The sequence below is a fragment of the Equus przewalskii genome, chromosome 21 (assembly GCF_037783145.1).
Source record: "Equus przewalskii isolate Varuska chromosome 21, EquPr2, whole genome shotgun sequence".
Lineage (NCBI taxonomy): Eukaryota > Metazoa > Chordata > Mammalia > Perissodactyla > Equidae > Equus > Equus przewalskii.
In genome coordinates, this window is record NC_091851.1 from 15,578,932 (window position 1) to 15,603,185 (window position 24,254).

The 24,254-nt window shown below is 39.9% G+C and overlaps 1 protein-coding gene across 1 annotated transcript in view; it reads left to right on the forward strand.

Annotated features, from left to right (window-relative positions):
• The window catches only part of TMX4 (thioredoxin related transmembrane protein 4), a 46,560-nt gene extending 23,255 nt beyond the window's left edge, over nucleotides 1-23,305 (forward strand). Inside the window, exons 5-8 of the mRNA XM_070587884.1 lie at nucleotides 1,498-1,543; nucleotides 9,206-9,307; nucleotides 14,611-14,674; nucleotides 18,484-23,305. Coding sequence (XP_070443985.1) covers nucleotides 1,498-1,543; nucleotides 9,206-9,307; nucleotides 14,611-14,674; nucleotides 18,484-18,845 — 574 coding nt within the window. The 3' untranslated portion in view covers nucleotides 18,846-23,305. The remainder of the gene's footprint in view (nucleotides 1-1,497; nucleotides 1,544-9,205; nucleotides 9,308-14,610; nucleotides 14,675-18,483) is intronic.
• Nucleotides 23,306-24,254: the final 949 nt, after the last annotated feature.

A 24,254-nucleotide genomic window follows, 5' to 3' on the forward strand; every position in this document is an offset into this window, starting at 1 on the left:
GAAACCTGTCCACCATGCTTGATCCTGCTGGTATTTGAAATACTAGTGCCGGAGCTTTCAGCATCAAAGTAACACGCAGCTGCCACAGTATGAGAACTGACATATGGGAGGTGTGGTTCCCTGCCTGAGAAACGAACGTGGGCTACGGCAGTAAGAGGGCTGAATCTTAACCACCAGACCTACCTACTGATTTGAGCAAGAGAAGATCGAGGGTTCAGTACTGGGCATGTTAAGTTTGAGATGGAAACTTCTTTGTAGAGCAGTCAAGTTGGATACATGGAGATGGGTCTCCGTGGAGAACACAAATACAAAGCATACAGATGGCATTTAAAGCCTTGGAAGACAGGGGGTCACCTAGAGAAAAGGAAAAAGAGAAAAGTGCTTGGGACCGAGCCACGAGACACTCCCAAATCAAGAAGTTTTGGAGAAGGAGTCAGCAAAAGGAAACTGAAAATGAGTACTAGTGAGGCAGCAGGACAAATATGAGTGCACAGTTTCCTAGAAGCCAAGTAAAGGGTGCTCAAGAAGGAAGGAGTACTTGTTGAGTCCCATGTTACCAAGGGGAAGGAAGATCAAGTCTGAGACACGGACGTTGAATAAAGCCACGTGAGGTCACTGTGGCCCTGACAAATGGTGATAGTGCAGTAGTGAGAACAGCAGCCAGATTTTAATGGGTTAAAGATATGGTGAGGAAGAAGAAACAACAATATAGACTACTCTTCGGAGAGGTTTGTCTGTGAAGCTGGAGGGCTGTGTGAGATCTAGGGATGCTGGAAGATGAGGGAGGGTAGCACGTGTTTTCATGCTGATGAAAATGATCCAGCAGAGGGAGAAAGTGCTAACGCAGGAAGAGGGGATGATGGAAAGAACCAAGTCATTAATAAGACAAAAGGAATGGGAGGAGGTTTTGGACTGTGGTAGGGCAGATAGACTTTCTCTGTTCTAACAGGAGAAGAGAAAATGTGGATACAGATGTGTACAGGCTCAGATTTGGTGGTAGAAAGGTAAGAGAGATCACATAATGTTTTCTGATTTTGCAGTGACAAAGGAGTGTTTGTTAGCTGAGAGTGCATGGGGAGGAGAGGGTGTGTAAGATTTGAAGAGAGAGAAAAGTACATGAGCTCTCATCTCAGGTAGAGCCAAAAAATGCCAATGGTTCTGGGCAGTATTGACTGCGCCCTGAAGTTTGTGACGATGAAGGGAGAACAGTCAGCTGGCCATATGATTTTTCTTCCCCAGAGACATTCAGCTGCTAGGGCTGGGGATTTTGCCATGTGTGTACGGTGGAGGGAGAAAGGGCCAGGGGGTTAGAGTGCAGTTACAGCAGAGTGATTAAAATGTTGGCCATGAGGTCTAAACTATAAGAATGGAATTGAATCATGGAGAGAGGACAATGTACTGCCAGAAGCGAAGGGGCAGTCCTTGTGACTTCAGTTTTGTTTTGTATTTTCATAATATGCATCACTGTGGTTTTCCTTCTCTTTGTTTTTTTTTTAGGATGTCTGGAATGGCTGGTCTCTTTAGCATCTCTGGCAAGATATGGGTGAGTAATCTTAAATATACCCTTTGTGAATCTTGGCAGAGGGGTTTTTTAAGAGTAAGAATTTAGCTTCTAAATAATAGGAAAATAAATGCTTATATATACTTCTGTAATTTCACTTTTCTTCTTAAGCCACACAGCTGCACTCACGTGGGGTCCCAGTGGAAATATGTCTTTGTGTAGAAGGGCATAAATTGAATAAGGACTCGTAACTATTGTGTTAAAGTCATATTTTCTTAGGTCAATGACAATCCCTTTAACAAAGCTGAGAGGGCTTATGTGGTTTTACTTCATCTTATTTTCCCATCTTCATAAGCTGCCTACAGATCAGAAATCCCTGAAAGTGATTCTATATGTCAGGGATCAGCAAACTACAGCTTGTAGGCTGGCCACCTGTTTTGATAAAGTTTTATTGGAGCACAGCCATGTTCATTCATTACCTATTTTCTGTGACTGCTTTTACACTACAGTGGTGCAGTTGAGGAGTTGTGACAGAGACCGTTTGGCTCACAAGCCTGAAATATTTGCTCTGTGGCCCCAAAGTTTGCATGCCCCTGCTGTATGGAATTATATCATGTCACTGAATCATTTCAGTGAGTTAGAACTGTTATTTAGGTTAAAATGTGGAACTATTATATTATCTTGAATGTGTCACATAACCTTTTGCTCCCTTTTATGTGTACAGTGGGCTAACTCGTACCAGATTTAACAAAATTGCTGTGGAATTTAATACGTATCCTTAAAGTATTTTGAAAAATCTTTAGAAGTGAATCCCTCCATATCTCTTTTCTAAGCTAGGATTGTAGGTGATAGTGTTGTATTTGGAACTTAAGACTGAAGGAGCCTCATGAAGACTTTTTCTGTTTCTCATGCACATTGATATGTTGAGGGAAATTTAAGAACAACTTTTTGTGTCCCATTTTCTCAGTTGTATTGTATTTTTTGCCTTGTGAGATAGAATACTTACTTCAGGGTTTGTTTTTTTTTACAACAGAAGCTAAATTGCTGGCGTAATTCAGTCTTTTTTGGTTAAAATTTGTTAACTGTCTTTTTTTTGGCATTTGTGTATTATATTAAACAATAAATAACATTTGGTCTTTCTCCAGATAGTTTGAGTTTGATATGGTTTCCTTCTGCTGTTTTCTTAATGTTGGTGAGAGGTTTATTCAAGGGCTGAGAATTATGAATTGCAAACTGGCAATTGAGAGTAAGAGATTCTGCCTTTTGCAGTATGCTGACACTAACGGTTGACAGAGTCATATATTCTGATAGCCATCTGAGAGCCTTGTATTTAGCCTTGTAATGTCTAATCCAAAAGGGTGATTGTAATAGATGGATGTTGGAAATCCTCGAGATCAAGATCTTAGCACAGAACCTAGAAGTGCAGGTCAAGAAGTGAATTTGCTTTGTGAGTTAAGAAGAGCTTAGATGGAAGTGGATCATGGCCTTCACACATTGTTAAAGAGTAGTTTTGCTTTCAAAGACAGTATCAGGGAAGATAAGGAGTTGTTCTGACTTCATAGAGCTTGGCATTGAGGGCTTAGATAAACAAGAGTTTAGATAAGGAATCAGTTTTTCATTATATCATGTGAATGATTACAATGTGTGGCATTTGGAGCACATCAAGGCCAGGAGTGGATGTTTTATCTTTGTACACACAGTACCTAGCCTTGGACAGCACGAATGGATGCATTGGACTGCAGAGAAAGGGCCATTTGGAGAATAGAATATCATTCATCTCTGAATAACCAATTAAGATATTCTTCTTAGTGACTGAGAAGTAAAGTATATATGATATTTGTATATATGTATATTTAGAATATCTTTCCAGATATGAAAAAAGAGAACAAAAAAGATTATTTTATAAGCTAAACTGTAGAATTTGACAATTACATTTTACATTATATAAAGACATTTTTATTAAATATTAATACCATATTTTTTTCTTTTTGGTGAGCATTTTCCTGGAAATTAATTTTTTTTCACTTTCAACCTTTCTGTTGTAGTTATGTTTTAAGTGAGTCTTGTAAAAAGCAGGTAGCAAGAAGCAATTCTTTTAGCTGATAAATTTAATCCATTTATATTTAACAGGATCACTAGTATATTTGCCCTGAATGTATATTGTGTGTATGTGGAGAGGTCATGTGGGAGGGGAGTGTACGTGACCAAAAGAATATAAATGGTAGGTTTGTAGATTATTTTTATCTCCTCGTATGTGAACATATTACCTTAAAAATCTGTAACAGAAATATAGTATTACCCTCTGTATCAACATCTAGCTTCCCCAAGCCTCTTGACAACTTTTGTAGTTTCTTTTATTCTTAGAAACAAATCTTTAGCCTTTTATCAAATCTCTGGGAAGGGCTCTCACCACCTGTGTATCTAGAATCCAACCCTTATCCTCTTGTTCACAGAGGGTATGATCTCTGGCCTGGTGAGATCCAATCCTTGGTACCCATCAGGTCTCTGGTTCCCACTTCAGCCTCTGGGTACAGTCTTGCCTTGTTGCTCTTACCGAATCACTTACTGAGCCAGTCGTCTGGGTCCACTCACTTAGCTTATTTAGCTCATTCTTCTCCCTTGCTCAAGATCCTCACATCAATGTTGAATGTATAATTGTGGGGAACATAACCTGTTTTTAACTCATGTCTAGAAAATATAAAACTGTAGTGCAACCATATTAACCATGAACAGAAGAAACAGCACATAGTGAGAGAGAGAGCATGGCTAGAACTAAAAGAGTGTAGTCTTCAAGAAAGAAGATAAAAACAGAGAAGAAAGACAGACGTAGAGGGCCTAACACCAGTGAGGCAAGATTGTTGATGCCTATCACAGTCTCTTTTATCCTACTGAGTTTTTGTGGATACATAGACAGATAGGAGTCAGTCTTTCCTCAGCAAGAGTCTCCCCTGGATGGGTGGCTAGTTAAATGTAACTACTTCCATAGGGAAAAATGCATATTGTTAAGTGGGGGGAAAGACAACAGTTGGTATAGTGTTATGTTCATATGAAGTTTTTGTGTATATTTGGGAAATGCCTAGAGAGAGATTAATCAAATGTCAACAGTGGTTATCTCTGATATTGAAATTGTGGCTTATTTTAAAAAAAATCTCTTTTTCTGTATTTTTAATTTTTCTCTAATGAAAATGAGAAAACACAAATAAGAGCAATATCTGGGGAAGATCGGAGCCTACTGAACTAGTGATTCCTTAAAGGCCTTGAGTTTCTACTTTAGGAGTGAACTGGCATTCTGGAGATAAAAGCTGGGCCTCAGGATGCTGGGGTCGCCTGGTGATGGCACCCACACAGCTGAGTTCCAGTGAACTCTGGGGTTTTTTTGGGTCTGCTTTTGGCTTTCTTAGCTCTGCATTAACTTTCTATATGTTCTTGCTTGAATAAACCATTGAGGTGAGGAAGCCCCTTGAGTAGTCTTAAAAGCCAGATCCTGTAAGCTTCCTGCTTTCTGTCACCTGGAATCCTAGGAATCCTTGATAAGTAATTTGGACCACAATGTGGAGCAAGAGTAGATAATCTAGAGTGTTCTTTCCATAACCAAAATTCCCGTTGTTTTTCCAGCCTAATCACAATGGAGTCCACTTGTGTATTTTAATTTTTATATAAACTCCTAGAAGTCATTGCCACTTTAGCTCTAATACCTATCTTCAAGTATAGTTTTGACATTCTGCCCACTTATAGGAGTCACTGAAGCCTGCAAGATGTACAATAACAAGAGAAGTTTCTCAAAGAGTAGACATCTTTTAGATGCAGAATTCATACTGCTTTTCTATTTATGGTAGCAATATAAAATTTCTTTAAAATCGTGTTCAACTTTAAAAAAAAGTGACTCAGCTTACTGAAAAATGTGGATAATGTACAGGATAGTAGAAGGTGAGGCTAATGCCGTGAAAGTGACGTGCAGAAGGTTGAACTGGGACACGCCGCAGTCAGGGCTGGGAAACCTGGGCTGGAGAGTTCTGTCTGTGGCACATGTTTGGAGAGGCTTTTCCATCTTTCTGTCTTTTCTTCTCTTTTCACAGTTGGCTACAGTGACACAGGGAGGCATGGTCTTCTCTCTTCCAGGGAGACAGGCCATTGTTCTCCACCTCGTGTGCGTGTTTCTGGACCCGTTTGTTTTTTCTGTTGTTACTGGAACATTTTGAATGCTTAGCATAGAACCTGGCACCTAGTACATACTTGATAACTGTTTTTTGTTAGTTATATTCACTAATCATTGTTCTCATCATTATTTTACTGTTCCCCTCTGATTAGGCAACAAGGAATACTTTATCTCTTTATTCACTTATTTTTTAACCAAGGCTGATAGCAGGATTAAAATAGCTTTCTGTGGCAGTTGTACAATGTGTACTTTTGCTAACTGAGTTTAACATTTGAATGTGTTTAAACATTATTTGATTTGGTGGATTTGTGCTGCTCACTGAGCTGATATAGGATGTAATTTACCTCTCCTCACTGTTACTGTTCTTATGAAAGCATGCAGGCATACAGCAAATTTCAGCTACAGTAATGTGTGCTACAGTCTTGGGAAGACAATCTGTGATGGAGAAGATTTAATGCTTTGTAACTATCTTGTGATGAGAATTAAAGGCCGTGAGTGTTTAGACTGGAGAATAATGAGTGTATTTTAAAACTCCAGAACATCCTCCTGTGTTTTAGATAGTGCATCTCTTATCTTACTGTTTTTGGTTTTTTTCCTTGTAAGAATATCTAGAACAATATTACAGTGAGATGGTACACATCCGTAAGACACCTCTCATAGAGCGTACAAGAGGCTACAAGTTGTGTCCTGTTGCAAATATCCAGAAGATGAAACATGGAAGGAGAAGCGAACCCTTGGCCATCCCTGGAGAAGTCTTTTTGAGCTGCTGCCACGCAGGGAAGATATTTTGAGGATTCTAATCTGTGTCTGAAAGGGATTTAGGGCTTGTCCCAGAACTCCTAGAATATGTCCTGTGACATAAGTGGGATCTAAATCCAAAAAGCTCTCTGTCCTTTGGGATTAGCCCAGCTCTGAATGAGACTGTGCAACACTGGGCTGGATGGGTGGGTGCTCTCGGGCAGCATCTAATCTGACCTGCAGTTGTTCAGGTCCCAGAGGGACTGCTGTCATCCCTGGCGTTGGGGGGAAGGCTCTGCTTCTGATGCATAGATGCCTTGGCCTGACTCTATTCCTTAAATCCATCTGACCACTGGTTGGGATATTCTTCTCGTTTATTCTACTGTGATGATGTCTTTACTCAAATCTGTATGTAGCCAAAGTTAGCTATAACTCAACCATCTATTACAGTAGTGTAATAGTATAAACTATCAGGCCCATTAAGCAATATCTTTGTGCATTTTAAGAAAACAGAGTAAGATCATTCCTTGTAATGGGCACATCTATTATTGAACAAGAGTCAGTATTTTCCACAAGTGAAAACTGTCACTTTGCCTGGCAATTAACAGAAACACAGAAATCTAAAACTGAGTTAGAACAGTTTTAATCAGTTATTACTTGGAAACATATATGCAGCAAAACATCAAGTACCTGGTACCGTGAAGCCTAACACTCTTAAGAGGCTCTGAAATCATTGTGGACTCAGACAGAGCAAAGAGAGAAAGATTGATGTCTGCACTTGAGGAAACACAACTTTATTAATGAGGCGTTAGTAACAGTCACCTAGAAGACCACAAGATAGCAGGGCATCTCTAAGAAGCACAAATAAATCCTTTAAAGAGGAAGTTGATACAAGAAAATCCAAGTGGAGCTTATTAAAATAAGAGAGTGTTTTGAATGTGCTAAGAAGTGTGTAACTCAGAATGTAATGATACAAAGGCAAATAATTTACTACATTCTAGAAAATATCTTAGTTTCTTGAGGGTTACAGTAATCATTTATTTTGCAAAAAGGGCATAAGACACTGTCCAGAAGGACTTACAACTGCACATTATTCATTCTAACCCTGTAAGTAAGGCAAATGGGCAGATATTATTTATAGAGCAAGTTTCAGAATACATCCATCCATGAGTCAGCACAAATGCAGACTGGCTTTCCATATCTGCTAATTCTTCAGTACATTTCAGAATTGAATCCTAATGATGGCACTGAGTCATCAAGAAGAACATAAGCTATGTTCAATACATAGAATTTTCTAAAGTAGGGACCTGTACAATACATTTTAGAACTTCTATTGAAGAGTTTGAATGAAACAACATTTTGATATCTCAAATACCTGTTTTGCCTGCTGAGTTGCAGAATTCTGGATTATTCTTATTAAACAGTTTTCCTGGCTGAAGACAGAAGGATGACCAATGCCATCAGTAAAGGACAGATGATAGTTTTACAAATCAAGAGTTGTTTGCATTTCCTGTGAATAGTTTAAGGATTTCCTAATATCTTTTTCTTATTCAACAAATGTTTATTATTAACACTTTACGTGTGCTAGTGTTGAAAATACTTGCCGAGTCTATATCTTTTGCTTCTGCTGAATAAGAAATTGAAGAGAGGAGATCTCAGGTTATTCTAGATCAGCTAACAAGTTTGTTTGTTTGTTTATCATTCAAAATTAAGTGAGAATGAAATGTGTCATTTAATTGTATTGACATTTATAAACCGAGAAACCAATGGGAGATACTTGAGCAATTTAGATTTTGAGAAATATTAAATTAAAATAGAAGCTTGGACTCATTTTCAGTCACCTCATCAGTTCTGGGCAAGTCATTCAGTCATTATCTCTGCCTGCTGATGACATTTAGTTTACAGCCATTTCATCATGTGCCCAGTAATTGCTCGTATTATGGTGAATGACTGTTTTTGAAGCTTGAAGGGCCTAAAGCAGATGACTACTAAGCCATCATGAGGAAGTGTGGCTCCTTCAAGTTCACATCTAAGTGGGCTTTGACTCCAAACTAGTAGGTTCATATCTGTAATTCCATATGATTTAGCGTGTAAATAATTTCTAGCTAAGACCCTATCTCTTCACTCATTTTTTAGTGTTTGGTATTAAATAGAGTCCCAGAGAACAGTAAGCATGAAAGGATGTGCACTCTACTCAAAGACTGATGAAATATCATAATGAATTATTCATAATGAATCAACTGGAAGAATTTTCTCCTGCCTAATATTATATTTTAGGTTTAATTGTCATTTAAGACAGTTGTTAAGAATGGGGTTAGAGGTAGAGCAACAAGAGTCTGATTAGAAAAAGAGTATAGAGACATTTTAAATGGTTGATTTTCTGTAAGTAGTAATTTAGTTCTTAAAAATTGATAATGATTCAAGAAGTTTAATTTTTTATGGATGCCATGTTATGAGTAAAAAGTGAAGTATATATAATTATTAGACAAGAGTGACCAAAAAAATCTATCATGGAAGAAGGGACTAGAAGAACAATTCTACCAGAGTTCTACCAGATCATAAACTTTAAGGAAGTGTAACAATTCTTACTAGAAATGACCTTGATTATTACTGTCAGATTCTCAATTCTCAAGGTTGTAAAATTTGACTTGTTCTTGAAGAATCATGTAGATGCATAAACCTCTGGATGAACTTTGTGGGAGCTCATGTACAAACAATTTGCAGACTTGAGTTATAGCTAGAGAGGGAGATTCAAACATTTTTGATCCTCATTATAAGTAAATATTTTATGTTTTTTCTTCTGATTACAGCATCTTCACAACTATTTCACAGTGACCCTTGGAATTCCTGCTTGGTGTTCTTACGTCTTTTTCGTCCTAGCCACCTTGATTTTTGGCCTTCTCATGGGTCTGGTAAGAGATAATGCCAATCTCTTTTTCCTGTCTTTGAAGTCGAGTAGTTTTTGTGCAAAACTAGAAAGCATTCAAGAAAGAAAAAAGCACGTAAACAAATATCATTTTGTGTGTAATCTAAGCAGTTAAATTGTATTTGCTTATTTGATACTGCTTTAAAAAGCACATAAACAAATATCATTTTGTGTGTAATCTAAGCAGTCAAATTGTATTTGCTTGTTTGATACTGCTTTCAATGATAACTTGAGATATAATGGAAAATTCATTAAATTATTATCTCCTAATCCTATCCTTCAAATATTCTCCCCCAAATATAGGCAGTGATGAAAGAAGAAATAGAGACTTACTTGAATTGGTAGTCAGTTTCCAAGACAACCGAGTCAGCTGTGATTTCACACATTGCCTACTTGATTAGAACACTGTGGTGATAAGGCCAAAGCTGTGAATTTGTTCCCTGGGTAAACAAGATGATTTTTTCTTGTTCACATACTCAAATTGAACGTCTAATCCTGAACATCTGCTTATGTATACACTCTGGTTTTCCCAAGATGGATTTTTTATGATAATGTGGATGAAAACACAGTCATTATGGAAAAAAATAAGATGCAAAGCACATCACTATATCTTCGTTTGGTATGAAAATCATTATCCAGTAGGTATCTGTACATTTTCTCCGTAGGTGTTTTAGGTAAGTTGGAATAACAAATTTATTTACTTAACTGTATAGGCAACTATAAATGTTTTGGCCTGTCTCTTTGATATAGTATTTTTAATCTTTGTTTTTACCTACACTTGATCAATTTGATTGAGCTTTAAACTGTAATTAAGATAAGAAGTTCTTACATCCTTACACTCTATATTAATCACATAGTTCTTGAATGCTCTATAGTAGGAATAACTGATGATGACTAAAAATCTGTATAGAAAGGGCAGTCTTTTAGGTAGGATTATCTTAAAGTCTGTCCTTATATTTTATAATGAATTTTGGCTCTTTAGAAGGGTCTTTTTAAAAATAAAATTAAAATGTGAGCAGTTGCCTTTATAGCAAGTCCTACCCTGAGACAATAAAGTCATATTCCAAGGAGCCCAGGAAGCTTGATTTAATTTGCCATGAATATGCTCACTTCGTATTATGGTTTATATCTGAGATTTGACTGCTGATGTTAATTTCAAGGGTGGGGATAAAACTTAGATGTGTTCTTCATTAGGTCTTGGATATATTCCATTCTGTTGCATTAATCTTATTGCTGCTAATTAACATGTCCCTAATGCTAGGCCTAAAAGGATTTGACTTTAGACATAAATTTGACGTTGGCTATAAATGCACTTCTCCCCTCTACTGTCCAGTGCTAGGTTTTTCTAACAGTGCATTCTAGAGCCACATGAGTGTGACGCTCTTGGAGGAGGAACAGTGAGATCCTGGGCGATTCTGAGGCGGAGTTATGGAGACTGCAGGTTGAGTATCAGCCTAGTGGAGGACCACTAAAAACTCTTCTCAGCATGAAGAGTTGTGGAATTTTATCTTTGAGGTTGACTATACGTCCAAGAAATTGAGTCAGGCCTCCCTCTGCCCTGGGTTCCTTTGGAAACTTAGATTCAAATAATCAGTGTAGGAAGGTTATTAGAGGCTTGCCCTGAAGAAAGAATGGAGTTGATTCTAGACTGTTCAAGTTGTTCAGTGATGTAGAATATTGTTTCTTTATAAGAAGTTGGGAGGAAAAATTTATTTAACAAAATAACAGTAATTTCAAAGCAGTAATAGACTCATAAATTTTCTGTTAATAAATTTCTATAAAATAGCAAACACTTGTCTCTGCTCAAAATGCCTTTTCTACAGCTGTAACCTGTGTTAAAAGAAACAGCTAGAATTTTTGCCTTCAGTGAGGTCTCCAGGTGTGCAGTTCAGTGCTCTCTGTCACCTTGGCTGTTAACTAGGGGCTGAAAGCAGAATGCAGTCGTGCAGTCATGCACTCGTATGAAGCTTGGTCCTGGGGACCCTGGGGGTTCTCCTTCCTCTGAGTCTTAATAGAGCTGAACTTAAATGCAGTGGCCAGGAGCGGCGGGATGTTTTCCATAGAGAAGTGATTTCCTGATCAAGTCATTGTTTCCCATAAGCCTGACTACTATGTTTCCTCTTTTTTTCTAGTTTTAAAAGATGGGAAGTCGAAACAAGGCTGCTAGTTTGACTTTTGTTTGTTTTCTTGATTGAGCCTAGTGATGGTTGAAATATTTTACTAAATGTTATTTTTCACATGTAAACAAAGGGCTCACTTGTAGAAATCAAGTATATATTTTGCATTTAATTTATTTATTTAAAGATTGGCACCTGAGCTAACAGCTGTTGCCAATCTTTTAGTTTTTTTTTCTGCTTTTTCGCCCCGAATTCCCCCAGTACATAGTTACATATTTTAGTTGTGGGTCCTTCTAGTTGTGGCATGTGGGACGCCGCCTCAATGTGACCTGATGAGCAGTGCCACGTCTGTACCCAGGATCCGAACAAGCGAAACCCCGGGCCACCGAAGGGGAACGTGCGAACTTAACCACTCAACCACAGGGCCGGCCCCTATATTTTGCATTTTAAACCAACATGGGAAAGATCCTTAAGTGCACAGTCTATTCATCCGATCACTCTGGCAGCATCATTTTCTGCCTTCAGCAACTCTGCTGTGAAGGATGGAAGTCAGCAAAGCTCTAGACAAGCAGAAAAGCAGTGGAAAACACAGGCAGTGATTTTTTGCCTCTATTATTATTATCTGGTCCCCATTTTGTCTGGTATGTATAGACACTGTCTAAATTTTGGTGCTTGGGCAGATTATTTTTCTACATGCTGCTGACCAGTGCCTAGCACAGAGCCTTCCACAGAGGAGGGTCTCCAGTCTTAGGAGGAGTAGATGTCACTCTCTATGAAAGACGGTAAATCAGTCTGCTCTCCTCATTTAGATGCATGGCTATCTGCTCCTCCCTGGCTAAAAACTGAAACCTGAAAATATGACCCTGGAAGGGGAGATTGAGGAGGAAAGCACCATCCCCCTATAGACCCTGTTTGTTTGTATGTTTGTTTTTGAGGAAGACTGGCCCTGAGCTAACATCTGTGGCCAAATTCCTCTACTTTATATGTGGGACACCTGCCACAGCATGGCTTGATAAGAGGCACATAGGTCCATGCTTGAGATCCGAACCAGTGAACACTGGGCTGTGGAGGCGGAACATGCAAACTTAACCACTGCACCACTGGGCTGGCCCCTAGACCTTGTTTTTAAACAGTGCCATTCTTAGTGGCTCAGAAAGTGCCCTGTTCCAAGGGAATAGTTCTCTAGACCAGAAAATAGATTTTGAACTGAGAGAATCTGGGGTAAGGAGAGGGTTTCCTCCCAATTTCTAAAAAAGGAAGACTATAATGGAATTGTGTACTGTTAGATATAAAATAGACCTTGGTGACAGGCTACTGGAACATGTCGTTTCAAGAGAGTGTGAAGAACAGTTAAGTGACTTGTCCAAGGTCACAGAGCTAAGAGAGATAAGGTTGAGGCCAGTGTCCCATAAGTCTTTTCTAGGCCCCCTTACCTAGCCCCTCTGGATGGCTCAGATATATCACAGGTGGAACTTAACTGTCTCCCAGGCTTTGTTGTAAATGGCAACATTTGTCACTGGCAGTGTTTCTTCTTTCACTTACAATATGTCTGGACCAAAAATTTCCCCTCCTGTTGGAATTAAGAAAGGCAAAAGAAAAAGAAAAACACAAAGAACATTATATCCCATGAATAGCTAATAAACGCATTACTATCCCATTAAAAATGGAAGTTTTCATCCTCAGTCTTTTCAGATGGAAATGTTTTCCTCTATGTTGCTCCAATCAATTTAATGGCTTGGAGCTTGTTCCTTTCCCACCCACAGAGCTTTGTGCATGCCTTTGCCCCACCACATGCGGCTCCTCAGCGTGGCGCGTAGGGCTTTCTCTGGATCCAAGAGCCCCCATGACTCAATTTGGTGTAGCCGAGAGGAGCCAGGCAGCTGGAGCTCTCCTCTCCTGACTACGCCCAGGATGTTAACCACCACCTCCTTCCGGCGGTCGTTCTCACTCCCTCCCCACCCCATGACTGGTTGTGAGCTCCGTGTCTCTTAAATATCTGTCAAAGTGCTTTCTTCATTTTTCTGTTGAGACTCATGTTCCATGTTGTTTGATAATTAAACTGCCATTGTTTTCTCTTTTTGATCCCTCCCCCTAGTTGTTAGTATGATACCTTGAACCTAATGAACCGAATATTGAGTAAAGTCATAAATGAGTACAGTACAGATGGTAATCAATCAAAGCAGGGTACACGTTTGATGTTTGTAAAATTGAATCAAAAGAACTATGACTTTGGTTCTTTAAAATTTTAGAGCACCTGTAAAACACTAATGTATGAAGTACTATTCCTATTTTAAAGACTAGGCAGTTATTCCAAGTGTGGGCTAAGTCTGGGAGTTAGCTGGGTACAAGAAGAACTGTATAGCCTTCTAAACAGGCAGCTTCTTCCTGTGTTGGGGCTCTCTGTGATGTGTGGTGCCGCGAGGTGAGTATGTAGGGGAAGGTGTAGAGAGTGGCTCCACGTCATTCTGCTCCAGCTAACTCTCCCCTGTTTGACATATCCCATCATTTTCATCAATGTGGCCTGTGCCAGTCCAGGCGTCGAACATGGACTAGGATGAACCTGCCCCTGAGGAGCTTGTAGTTTATCAAAGGAAAGGACATGTTAATAGCAAGTTGAAAGTGACTCATGCTGCAGTCAAGGTCAGAGGTAAAGCCAGTCAATCACTGTCTAAAATACCATTTAGTTCATGTCATTGATGAGTTTTTCTCACAATTTGTCCCTGTAGAAATTTCTTTTGATACTCTTAAGAATTTTAGACCCTGAAGTATTCTTCCACACAATCAGGGTTGCCTGTTGGTGAGGGGCAGCCCATATACAGACTGCTTTTATTTGTCCAGAATAGGTTTTTTAAAAGACCATTTTTGACTTGGCTGCTAGTATCTTGTTTCTTATATCTGCTTGAGTCGTCTGTTTTTAATCTGGGGACAGTGGGCTCTCTGTAGACATTTGCCTCTGTGACCTCTGTTCTAAATTAATAATATTTTCCTACATGATGGCACATTTGAAAAATAGGAAATTCTTAATTATACTCTTGTCTTTTTTGAGGACTTTTCACCATTGCTAATTATTTGTCTATGAATATCTGTTTATAGAAGCAAGGCCTAATTTTGAGGTTCTTTGGTAATAAATGTCCTATCTACTCACTATAAAAATCACTTTTTTTCCCTCCAGGTCTTGGTGGTCATATCAGAATGTTTCTATGTGCCACTTCCAAGGCATTTATCTGAACATTCCGGTAAGTACAATAAACTCATGCCATAGAGTATTTTTGGAATTTAGTGGTGTGCCTTTTTGTGCTCATATAGATAGTGGGTTTCCCCCCGATTTGCTAGGTGATCAAACCATCACTACTACCTAGTTCCTTGAAATGTGTTCTCTAGAAAGATTTGAACAAAAATTATTTTTTTCGTCTCTTAAATTAGGGAATATTTCATTGTGGCAATTGCTATTTCCCTTTAAGTGTATGCCCTTCATTGATCTTTTGACACCTTTTCCTTCATTCAGACTGGAATGAGAAGAGAGGGAGGGGAACTCACATTTATTGGGTCTCTACTGTACAGGCATACCTCAGAGATATTGCAGGTTTGGCTCCAGACCGCGCAATAAAGCAAATATCGTGATAAAGTGAGTCACACGAATTTTCTGGTTTCCCAGTGCATATAAAAGTCATGTTTACACTATACTGTAGTCTGTTAAGTGTGCAAATACAGTTATGTCTAAAAAATAATGTACATAATTAAAAAATATTTTGTTGCTGAAAAATGCTAACCATCATCTGAGCCTTCAGCAAGTCGTAATCTTTCTGCTGGTGGCGGGTCTTGCCTTAGTGTTGATGGCTGCTAACTGATCAGGGTGGTGGTTGCTGGAGGCTGGGTTGGCTGTGGCAGTTTCTTAAAATAAGACAACAATGAAGTTTGCCCCATTGACTGACTTCCTTTCGTGAACAGTTTCTCTGTAGCATGTGATGCTGTTTGACAGCATTTTACCTTGAGTAGAACTTCTTTCAAAATTAGAGTCAATCCCTTCAAACCCTGCTGCTGCTTTATCAACTAAGTTGATGTCATATTCTAAATCCTTGTTGTCACTTCAACAATCTTCACAGCATCTTCACCAGGAGTAGCTTCCATCTCAAGAAACCACTTTCTTTGCTCATCCATAGGAAGCAACTTCTCAGCTGTTAGAGCTTATCATGAGATTGTAGCAATTCAGTCACATCTTCAGGCTCCACTTCTAATTCTAGTTCTCTGGTTATTTCCACCACATCTGCAGTTACCTCCTCCACTGAAGTCTTGAACTGCTCAGTCATCCATGAGGGTTGGAATCAACTTCTTCCAAACCCCTTGTAATGTTGATATTTTAACCTCTTACCATGAATCACGAATGTTTTTAATGGCATCTAGAATGATGAATCCTTTCCAGAAGGTTTTCAATTGACTTTAACCAGAATCAGAGGAATCACTATCTATGGCAGCTATAGCCTTACAAAATGTATGCCTTAAATAATAAGACTTGAAAGTCAAAATTACTCCTTGATCCATGGGTGACATGGATGTTGGATGTTAGCAGGCATGAAAACATTTATCTCATTATACATCTCCATCAGAGCTCTTGTGTGACCAGGTACATTGTAAGCAGTAATTTTTTTTTTTGGTGATGAAGATTAACCCTGAGCTTACATCTTTTGCCAATCTTCCTTTTTTTGCTTAAGGAAGATTGTCCGTGAGCTAACATCTGTGCCCGTCTTCCTCTATTTTATATGTGGAATGCTGCCACAGCTTGGACCAATGAGCGGTGTGTAGGTCTGTGCCCAGGATCTCAACCCACAAACCCCGGGCTGCCCAAGTGGAGCGTGTCAACTTAACCACTATGCCACCTGGGCCAGCCCCAGCAGTAATATTTTGAAAGGAGTCTTCCTGAGTAGTAGGTCTCAACTGCAGGTTTAAAATATTCAATAAACCGTGTTGTAAACAGATGTGCTGTCATCTAGGCTTTGTTGTTCCATTTATAGAGCACTGGCAGCATAGCTTTAGCACAGTTCTCAAGGGCCCTAGGATTTTTGGAATGGTAAATGAGCACTGGCTTCAAATTAAAGTCACCAGCTGCATTAGCCCCTAACAGGAGAGTTTGCCTGTCCTTTGAAGCTTTGAAGCCAGGCATTGACTTCTCTCTAGCAATGAAAGTCCTAGATGGCAACTTCTTCCAATTTAAGGCTGTTTCATCTACATTGTAAATCTGCTATTTAGTGTGGCCACCTTCATTCATGATCTTAGCTGGCTCTTCTGGAGAACTTGCTGCAGCTTCTCCATCAGCACTTGCTGCGTCCCCTTGCACTTTTGTGTTATGGAGACGGCTTCTCTCCTTAAACCAACCTCTTCTAGCTTCACACTTTTCTTCTGCAGCTTCCTCACCTCTCTCAGCCTTCATAGAATTGAAGAGAGTTAGGGCCTTGCTCTGGATCAGGCTTTGGCTTAAGGGAATGTTGTGGCTGGTTTGATCTTCTTTCCAGACCACTAAAACTTTCTCCACATCAGCAATAAGGCTGTTTCCCTTTCTTATCATTCATATGTTCATTGGAGTAGCATTTCTAATTTCTTTCCTGAACTTTTCCTTTGCATTCACAACTTGACTAACTGTTTGATGCAAGAGGCTTAGCTTTTGGCCCGTTTGGCCTTTTGACATGCCTCCTCACTAAGCTTAATCATCTGTAGCTTTTGATTTAAAGTGAGACATGTAACTCTTCTTTTCATTTGAACACTTAGAGGCCATTGTAGGGTTATTAACTGGCCTGATTGCAATGTTGTTGTGTCTCAGGGAATAAGGAGGCCTGAGGAGAGGGAGAGAGACGGGGGAACAGCAGGAATAGTCAGAACAAACACATTTATCGATTATGTTCACCATCTTATATGGGCGTGGTTCATGGCTCCCCAAAACAATTACATCAATAGTAACATCAAAGATCAGTGATCACAGATCACTATAACAAATATAATAATGAAAAAGTTTGAAATATTGCAAGAATTACCAAAAAGAGACACAGAGACATGAAGTGAGCAAATGTTGGAAAAATGCTGCCTATAGACTTGCTCAATGCAGGGTTGCCACAAACTTTAATTTGTAAAAAAAATGCAGTATATGAGAAGCACAATAAAGTGAAGCGCAATAAAATAAGGTTTGCCTGTATGCCGGTAACTATCCTAAGTCCTTTAAAAGCCATCTTCCCAGTCCTTGCACTGCTCCACACTGTTTCTGGGACCAAATAGCCCTGGATTTGCATGTTTTTATTCCTGTTTTTGAGACTTCGCATGAAGACTTTTATGAGACTTCGTAATTGTTGAATTTTATGTGGGAGTTTAACTAAATAAGCTTATATTTCTTTTTAGTTCTTGAAGTTTTCAAGGTTTTGAGACTTCATAGGTAATTAGAAAATCTATTATGTTCCTTAGAATTTTTAAAGGTAACAGAAACTCAGTTTAAAGCAACTTAGGGAAAAAAGGAAAATTTATTAGCTCACATAACTGAAAAGTCCAGGGATGTTCTGCCTTCAAGCACAGCCCAAGGGATGTTAAGTTTCTCTTTCCATGTGGCTGATTCAGTAGCTGTCAACAGCCCTAACTCACATTTTATCAGCTTTGCAATCCCTGTAGAAAGTGAGAAAGTTTTTCCTCCTGACTCTGGCCAGAAACTCCTGGGAAGTACTCTGATTGGCTCGACTTAAGGCACATTTCTAAACCAATCACTGTGACCAGTGAGTGGGTCCTGAGCATTCTACAAAGTACAAAATACAAAGCATGAAGGAACCTTTGCCTTCCCTTCCCCTGTACTCTGCCAAAGTCAACACGGTTAGTGAAATCTCCACAGAGGGATGGAGAAGCCCTGGATGGGGCTAGGATGCCAACTAGAGATCTGTGCTGTGTGATAACATAGCTTCAAGATGGAGGAAACTGTCAGGTGCCCCATTGTTTAATTTCACAGCTAAACACACTCAATTGATTGTTCAGTGACCATTGTTTATTCAGAGGACATTCCCCTCTCTTCCCTCCACAGAGCAGAATCAGGAGTCAGAGGAGGCTCATCGGGCTGAACAGTTGCAGGATGCAGAGGAGGAAAAAGATGATTCAAATGAAGAAGAAAACAAGGACAGCCTTGTAGATGATGAAGAGGAGAAAGAAGACCTTGGCGATGAGGACGAAGCAGAGGAGGAGGAGGAGGAAGACAGCCTGGCTCCTGGTGTGGATGAGGAGAGGAATGACACCCAGGACCAGGGGCCTTTGCGAGAGGCCCAGGAGGACCTCGACGCCCATGAGACTGAAGAAGACGTCCCTGAGCCACCCTCTTCAGCTGACACAGAGGTGGCGGAAGACACGTTGAGGCAGCGCAAAAGTCAGCATGCCGATAAGGGACCATAGGTTTAATGACAGTATTTCCAAGAACACAGACCACAGGAATGTGTCAGCTTTCCTCTGGTCTGCAGTTTAAACCAAATCCTTATTTCTTCCTGAATGAACAAGCTTCTCTTTAAAAAAAGCAATCTATGGTCATGTAGTCTCATGGCATTAAGCCTCATATATATTAATGAGAATCTTTAGAGCATGACAATCAGGATACAAAACAACAAACATGGTGTTAGGATCTGTTTGGGGACTTGGGATGGGCACCAGTTTATATCCTTGGGGCTGGGGAGTTTTGACCAGAGGATGCCCCCCTCAGCCCTGATGAGCACTGTTCGTAGATGAGGCTTCAGGCTCCGTAAAATGGGAGCGGAGCAGCCTGAGCATCCTCAGAGTGTCGCAGGAGTCTGACTTCCTCTTGCTGTGTTAAGCATTTGTTTTTGTCAAGCTCTAAGAAACTCCAGGCACCACTGTGCAGGGATGCTTTTTAGAGATAGAAATTGAGAGGGCCCTGGATATGATTGTAGAAAAGAGTTTGAAATTCATCCCCACTCTCTGAAGCTCCTTTTTTATGTTTTATTTCTTCTCTTTCACATTTCCAGCTTTCTCTGCAGGCGCCCCCACTCGTCACAATCCTGCCTCTGAGAGGGCTCGGGCAGCCTCGGGGGTGACGTGAGCTGCCTTCATTCTGACTTAAGGGTTTGGATAATCAGGGACCGCAGCTCACGAAGCTGTGATTGCCAAGCGTCTCGAATGAAGTGTCGTAACTTTTGGAGATTCAAAAGGAAGTAGGGATTTTACAGGAGAGATTTTTGTCGTTTTTTTGCCAAAATGTAGTAATTTTTTTTCAAAAAGTTCCTTTAGCAATCTTTTTGAAGCCAGCAGTCTCTGACTCTTGCCAGGACAAGGTAGTCTTGTGAAGAAAGCTTGAATACTGTGTTGTTTTGTTTCCATCTCAAGGGGTTCCCTGGCTCTCGAACCATATTAATAATAACTGGAAAACCATTTCTGGTTTTCCTTCAGTGATGTGCTTTTGCTGAAAGAATTAATGAAAGTGAATATCTAGAAATGAAAGATTTGGTTTCGTTTCCTTCTTCCTTAATCTCGTAAAGAGTTTTATCCCTGTAAATCTCTCAATACTCAATCTACTAAAAGTACCCTGGGGGCCCAGTTTCTTTGAAAAAATCCATCCATCTACTTCTGCCTTACCTAATTTATGTCTTAGAATAAATTTGTAAAATTAGATTCCAAGCTTATGAAAGATGTCTAAAGTTGATCCTATGTCCCTTGGGTCCAGACAGAATAATAAGTAATACAGGTTTATGAAATTCAGAAAGTTTCTGTAGTTTTTAAAAAGAAATATGCAATACACTCCTGTCAGGCTGTTTAAGTAAGCCTTACCTTGTGTTAGCTTTGCAGGGCTCACGGAGGGCGAGGTCCTGAAACTGCTCCCTGGTGCGGTGGAGTGAGCCTGTTGGGAGCTGCACACAAAGGGAGTTTTCATTCTGACCGAATCCAATTTCTAGATGGTTACTTTTCATCTTTCCAACTCAGTTACCTGACAGTCTTATCCCAGTTGAGGTACCGTGAGGTTCATTACGAGTCGCCGATAGTTTTTCTCTTCTGATACCGACATGACCTCTTGTTTGAAGTATTCACCGAGCTGACCAGGAAAACCTTGACTTTTGCTCATTTCTCGCCCCTCCCGCCATGTGGGTCTCAGACATCCTCTCCCAAAGTGCCATGGTTCTGGTGGTGGCAGCTCCGTGTCCCTGATACCAGGAAGCCTTCCTGGATCAGAGCTGAGCCCGGCCTACCCTCCTGTCCCTGGATTTCTTTCTCTCATAATCAGCTGGAACAGTTTTCAAGGATCATTAAGTTCAACTTCAGAGCTATAGAATAAGAAAGGTTTCATAGTAGCTTTTCTGTATAGTGCCCCCTGTGCCATATTGAAATATTTGGCTTTTTAAAAGTGGAGTATTTGACTAGAGAGGCAGGAATGAAGAAGTAAAATCTGCTTTGGCTTTTTATAAATGTAAGGCCAATTTCCAATTGGACCCCAAATAGTACCTAATTCTAAGAAAAATGTATTTTCTTTCTCAGCAATACGTTAAAAAATTGGCAGAAGAGGAGCAAACAGTTTGGAGAAGACGGTCCATTAAAAATTGAAGTGTCTGGCTATAGGAACCATTTTTCTTGTTTTTCCTTTTTTTTTTTTTTAACATCCTGGCAAAACGTAGGGTTTTTACTAAATAGCTTGATAAGTACACATATAATTTAATTTGTTTCCACTTGAGGCCTTTAGGTTTGTTTTTAATACTTAATGAATATAAAACTAAAGGAAAAAAGCCAACCTAAAGTAATTTAAAATTAGATTAACATTTCAGTTGGATTTTATGGATTTTTCTCCTGTAGATAATATATTTAATCCAAAAGTCAAGTGCATGGAAACATGATTTTGATTTAAAAATAAAAACAATCATGCTTCCCCCTGTTGCAATATTAGTTATTGAATTACAGAATAGAACTTTATATAAATAAAAATTAGCTAAATTAAATAAAAGTAACTGGATCTTGGAATGGTGATACGGAGAGCGTTCTGTGTGAGTAGTTGGAGCAGGATGGGTGCCTTTTCACTGATTAGGAGGAACGTTTGATCTTTAGCTACCTTTTTCCTAGTTTCTTTTGTTATTCATCTCTTGCAAGATCTGCTAAACCACCCCAACTTGCTGAGAGAGATCATAGGGCAGCAACATAGAGATGGTGCCACTTCTTTCTTTCCCTTTGAAGTGTCAGCAGTGATTGGGGTGAGAGGTGGGGCACGTGGAGTTCACGGGGCCTTGCACTGCGGGGCGGGCGCGTACTTAAACCTGATCTCCTGCATGTGATCCCTGTTAGCCACAGGCCTCCATAGTTACAGAAAGGAATCTCAAATCACGCTGAGTCAAAAGTAAACAAGCTTTGTCCGGGTTGACTTCTGACAGTGGAGAAAGCCAAATTTTTACTTTTCTACGGCCAAAACCCCTGTTTATCGCCAAGGTGTTGCTCCATGATCTGGGTGTGTATAAGCCTGCAGAGCCAGCATCCTGGAACACCTTTGGAATAGATGATAAAAATATCTTTTAAATAAGTTCTTAGCACATGACTTCTTATTACCAAGTCCCTTAAGAGCGGAGCCTATATGCTGCTTTACAGGATGAGAAACCTTAAGGACTCCAAAAAAAGGTTGAAACAACAGGGCACCCCTGATGTTGCAGCATAAGACCTGGAATTGGTGTGAAGGGAGAGGTTGGTGCTTTTGCTAATATGCATCAATAGTTTACCTATGTCCTTCATTTCGGTGTTGAAGTTGTTTCTGCCAGTGTTATAAATGTGTGGTTGACCCATCCTGTCAAATATAAGAAATTTTGGAAAGTATTCATGTAAATCTTTCGTGCCAACAGAAATGTTCCTTCTTGTTTAGTATCTCTTTATCTCAGTCCTACATTTTGCTCCTCTTGAGAAGATGATAGCTCGTCTTGAAAAGCCAAATGTGGAGTCATTAAGTCTGATGAAGCCTGATGCGGTGGCTTTTTGGGCATCTTTCCTGACCCAGGAGGGTTGACTGGAAGGGCTTTGAGAGTTTCAGACCAGGACATGGCCTTCAGATGGCTTATTCTCAGTGAAGTTTCATGTGACCTGTGACGCTGTATGTGTGTGACTTACACAACTTTAACATGTTTCTGATGTAGTGTAATCATAATTTGTTACTAAATAGCCTCTTCATGCAGATGCAATTTTTATACTAAAAATACTGTTTATTTGTATTGCAATTCGTTATAAATTCGTTATCCATATTCTTTGTAATAGTCTTAACTTTTTAGCCCAGTGATATTATTTTTGTTTTCATCCGTGTGTTCTTTACTTCCTCAAATAGCATCTGCAGCACCTGGAATGGGAAATCAAGATAGGAGTCTTGGGGCCGGCCCTGTGGCTGAGTGGTTAAATTCACGTGCTCAGCTTTGGCGGCCCAGGGTTCGGATCCTGGGCACGGACATGGCACCACTCATTAGGCCATGTTGAGGCGGCATCCCACATGCCACAACTAGAAGGCCGCACAACTAAAAATATACAACTATGTACTGGAGGGATTTGAGGAGGGAAAAAAATAAAAAGCAAAAAAAAGAGATTGGCAACAGTTGTTAGCTCAGGTGCCAATCTTTTAAAATTAATTAATTAAAAAAAAAAGATACGAGTCTCAAGCAGTACGTTACCTGAATTACAAATCACCTTACCACAAAATTGTACGTAACCCTTGATCCTCTGTGGTTTTATTTTATTGTAATTTTCCATTTGCATCAAAACCTAATGATAGTGATAACTAAGTGAAAACAAAACAGTGTATTCCTTTTCATATAAGTATTTTCATAAAAGTCATTTGCCTAGGCAGTAAAAATACTACTTTATTAAAAGAAAATTTTTCTTGTGTCCATCCTCCACCCAGTCTATTCGTTGTCCCTCTTTCTTTCTCTCTCCTTGACTTGGTAAAGCCCACACCATGTGTCTTTCAGCTGCCTTGAAAAGTGCACGAAATGAAGGACAAGTCCGAAGGTCCAAGGCTTCCTCCTTGTCACAGTCATTGTGCTGCCTATAGAAACTCATTGAACTCACTTCTCAGGTCTCTCTCTGTCCCGAGGTCTGGACCAGAAGGCAAGCGATGCTGCTACTCCTTCAGGACACTGTGGACTGATTGTCTCCTGGGGCATGCAGAAGACTCTGGTCTGCACCTAACCCTTCCTATCACTATTGCAGTGGAAAAGCACAAGGGAGGTGGGGAAGATTGGCCCTGAGCTAACATCTGTGCCATTCTTCCTCTGTTTTGTTTGTGGGACACCACCACAGCATGGCTTGATGAGTGGTGTGTAGGTTGGTGCTGGGGATCCAAATCCACGAAGCCTGGGCCGCCGTAGTGGAGCCACTGTGCCACCGGGCTGGCCCTGTGAGGTGACTCTTTTAAATACCCTCAGGGACTGAAGTAATGCATGTTGGATTTTTCACTTTTGAAAGATGGTAGGGGGATGTGTCATAAGAAGAAAATGATTCAACTTCCATACCACCGATTCCTTCCTTCAGAAAAACCGGCTCAGAATGCTTGTTTGTCTGTGTAGAGGAAAATACCCATTATGCAGTGTCACAGCCTATGTGAACTTGGTCATACATCCTTGGTGGGAGCAAAACCTGCAGCTTTTAACCCAACAACAATGAATTGTAGAATGGAATGCCCTGCTTTGCCCCAACCTTGAAGGCTCTTTGGAACATATTCCACAATAGTAGGAATTCTTTCTTAGAGCACGTGAACTTCTTGAGATGGATAACTGCCTTGAGCTAATAAGCTGCGTTAACAGACTCCTGAATCTCAGAGGCTTTAAGAAGAAGAATTTTAGTACT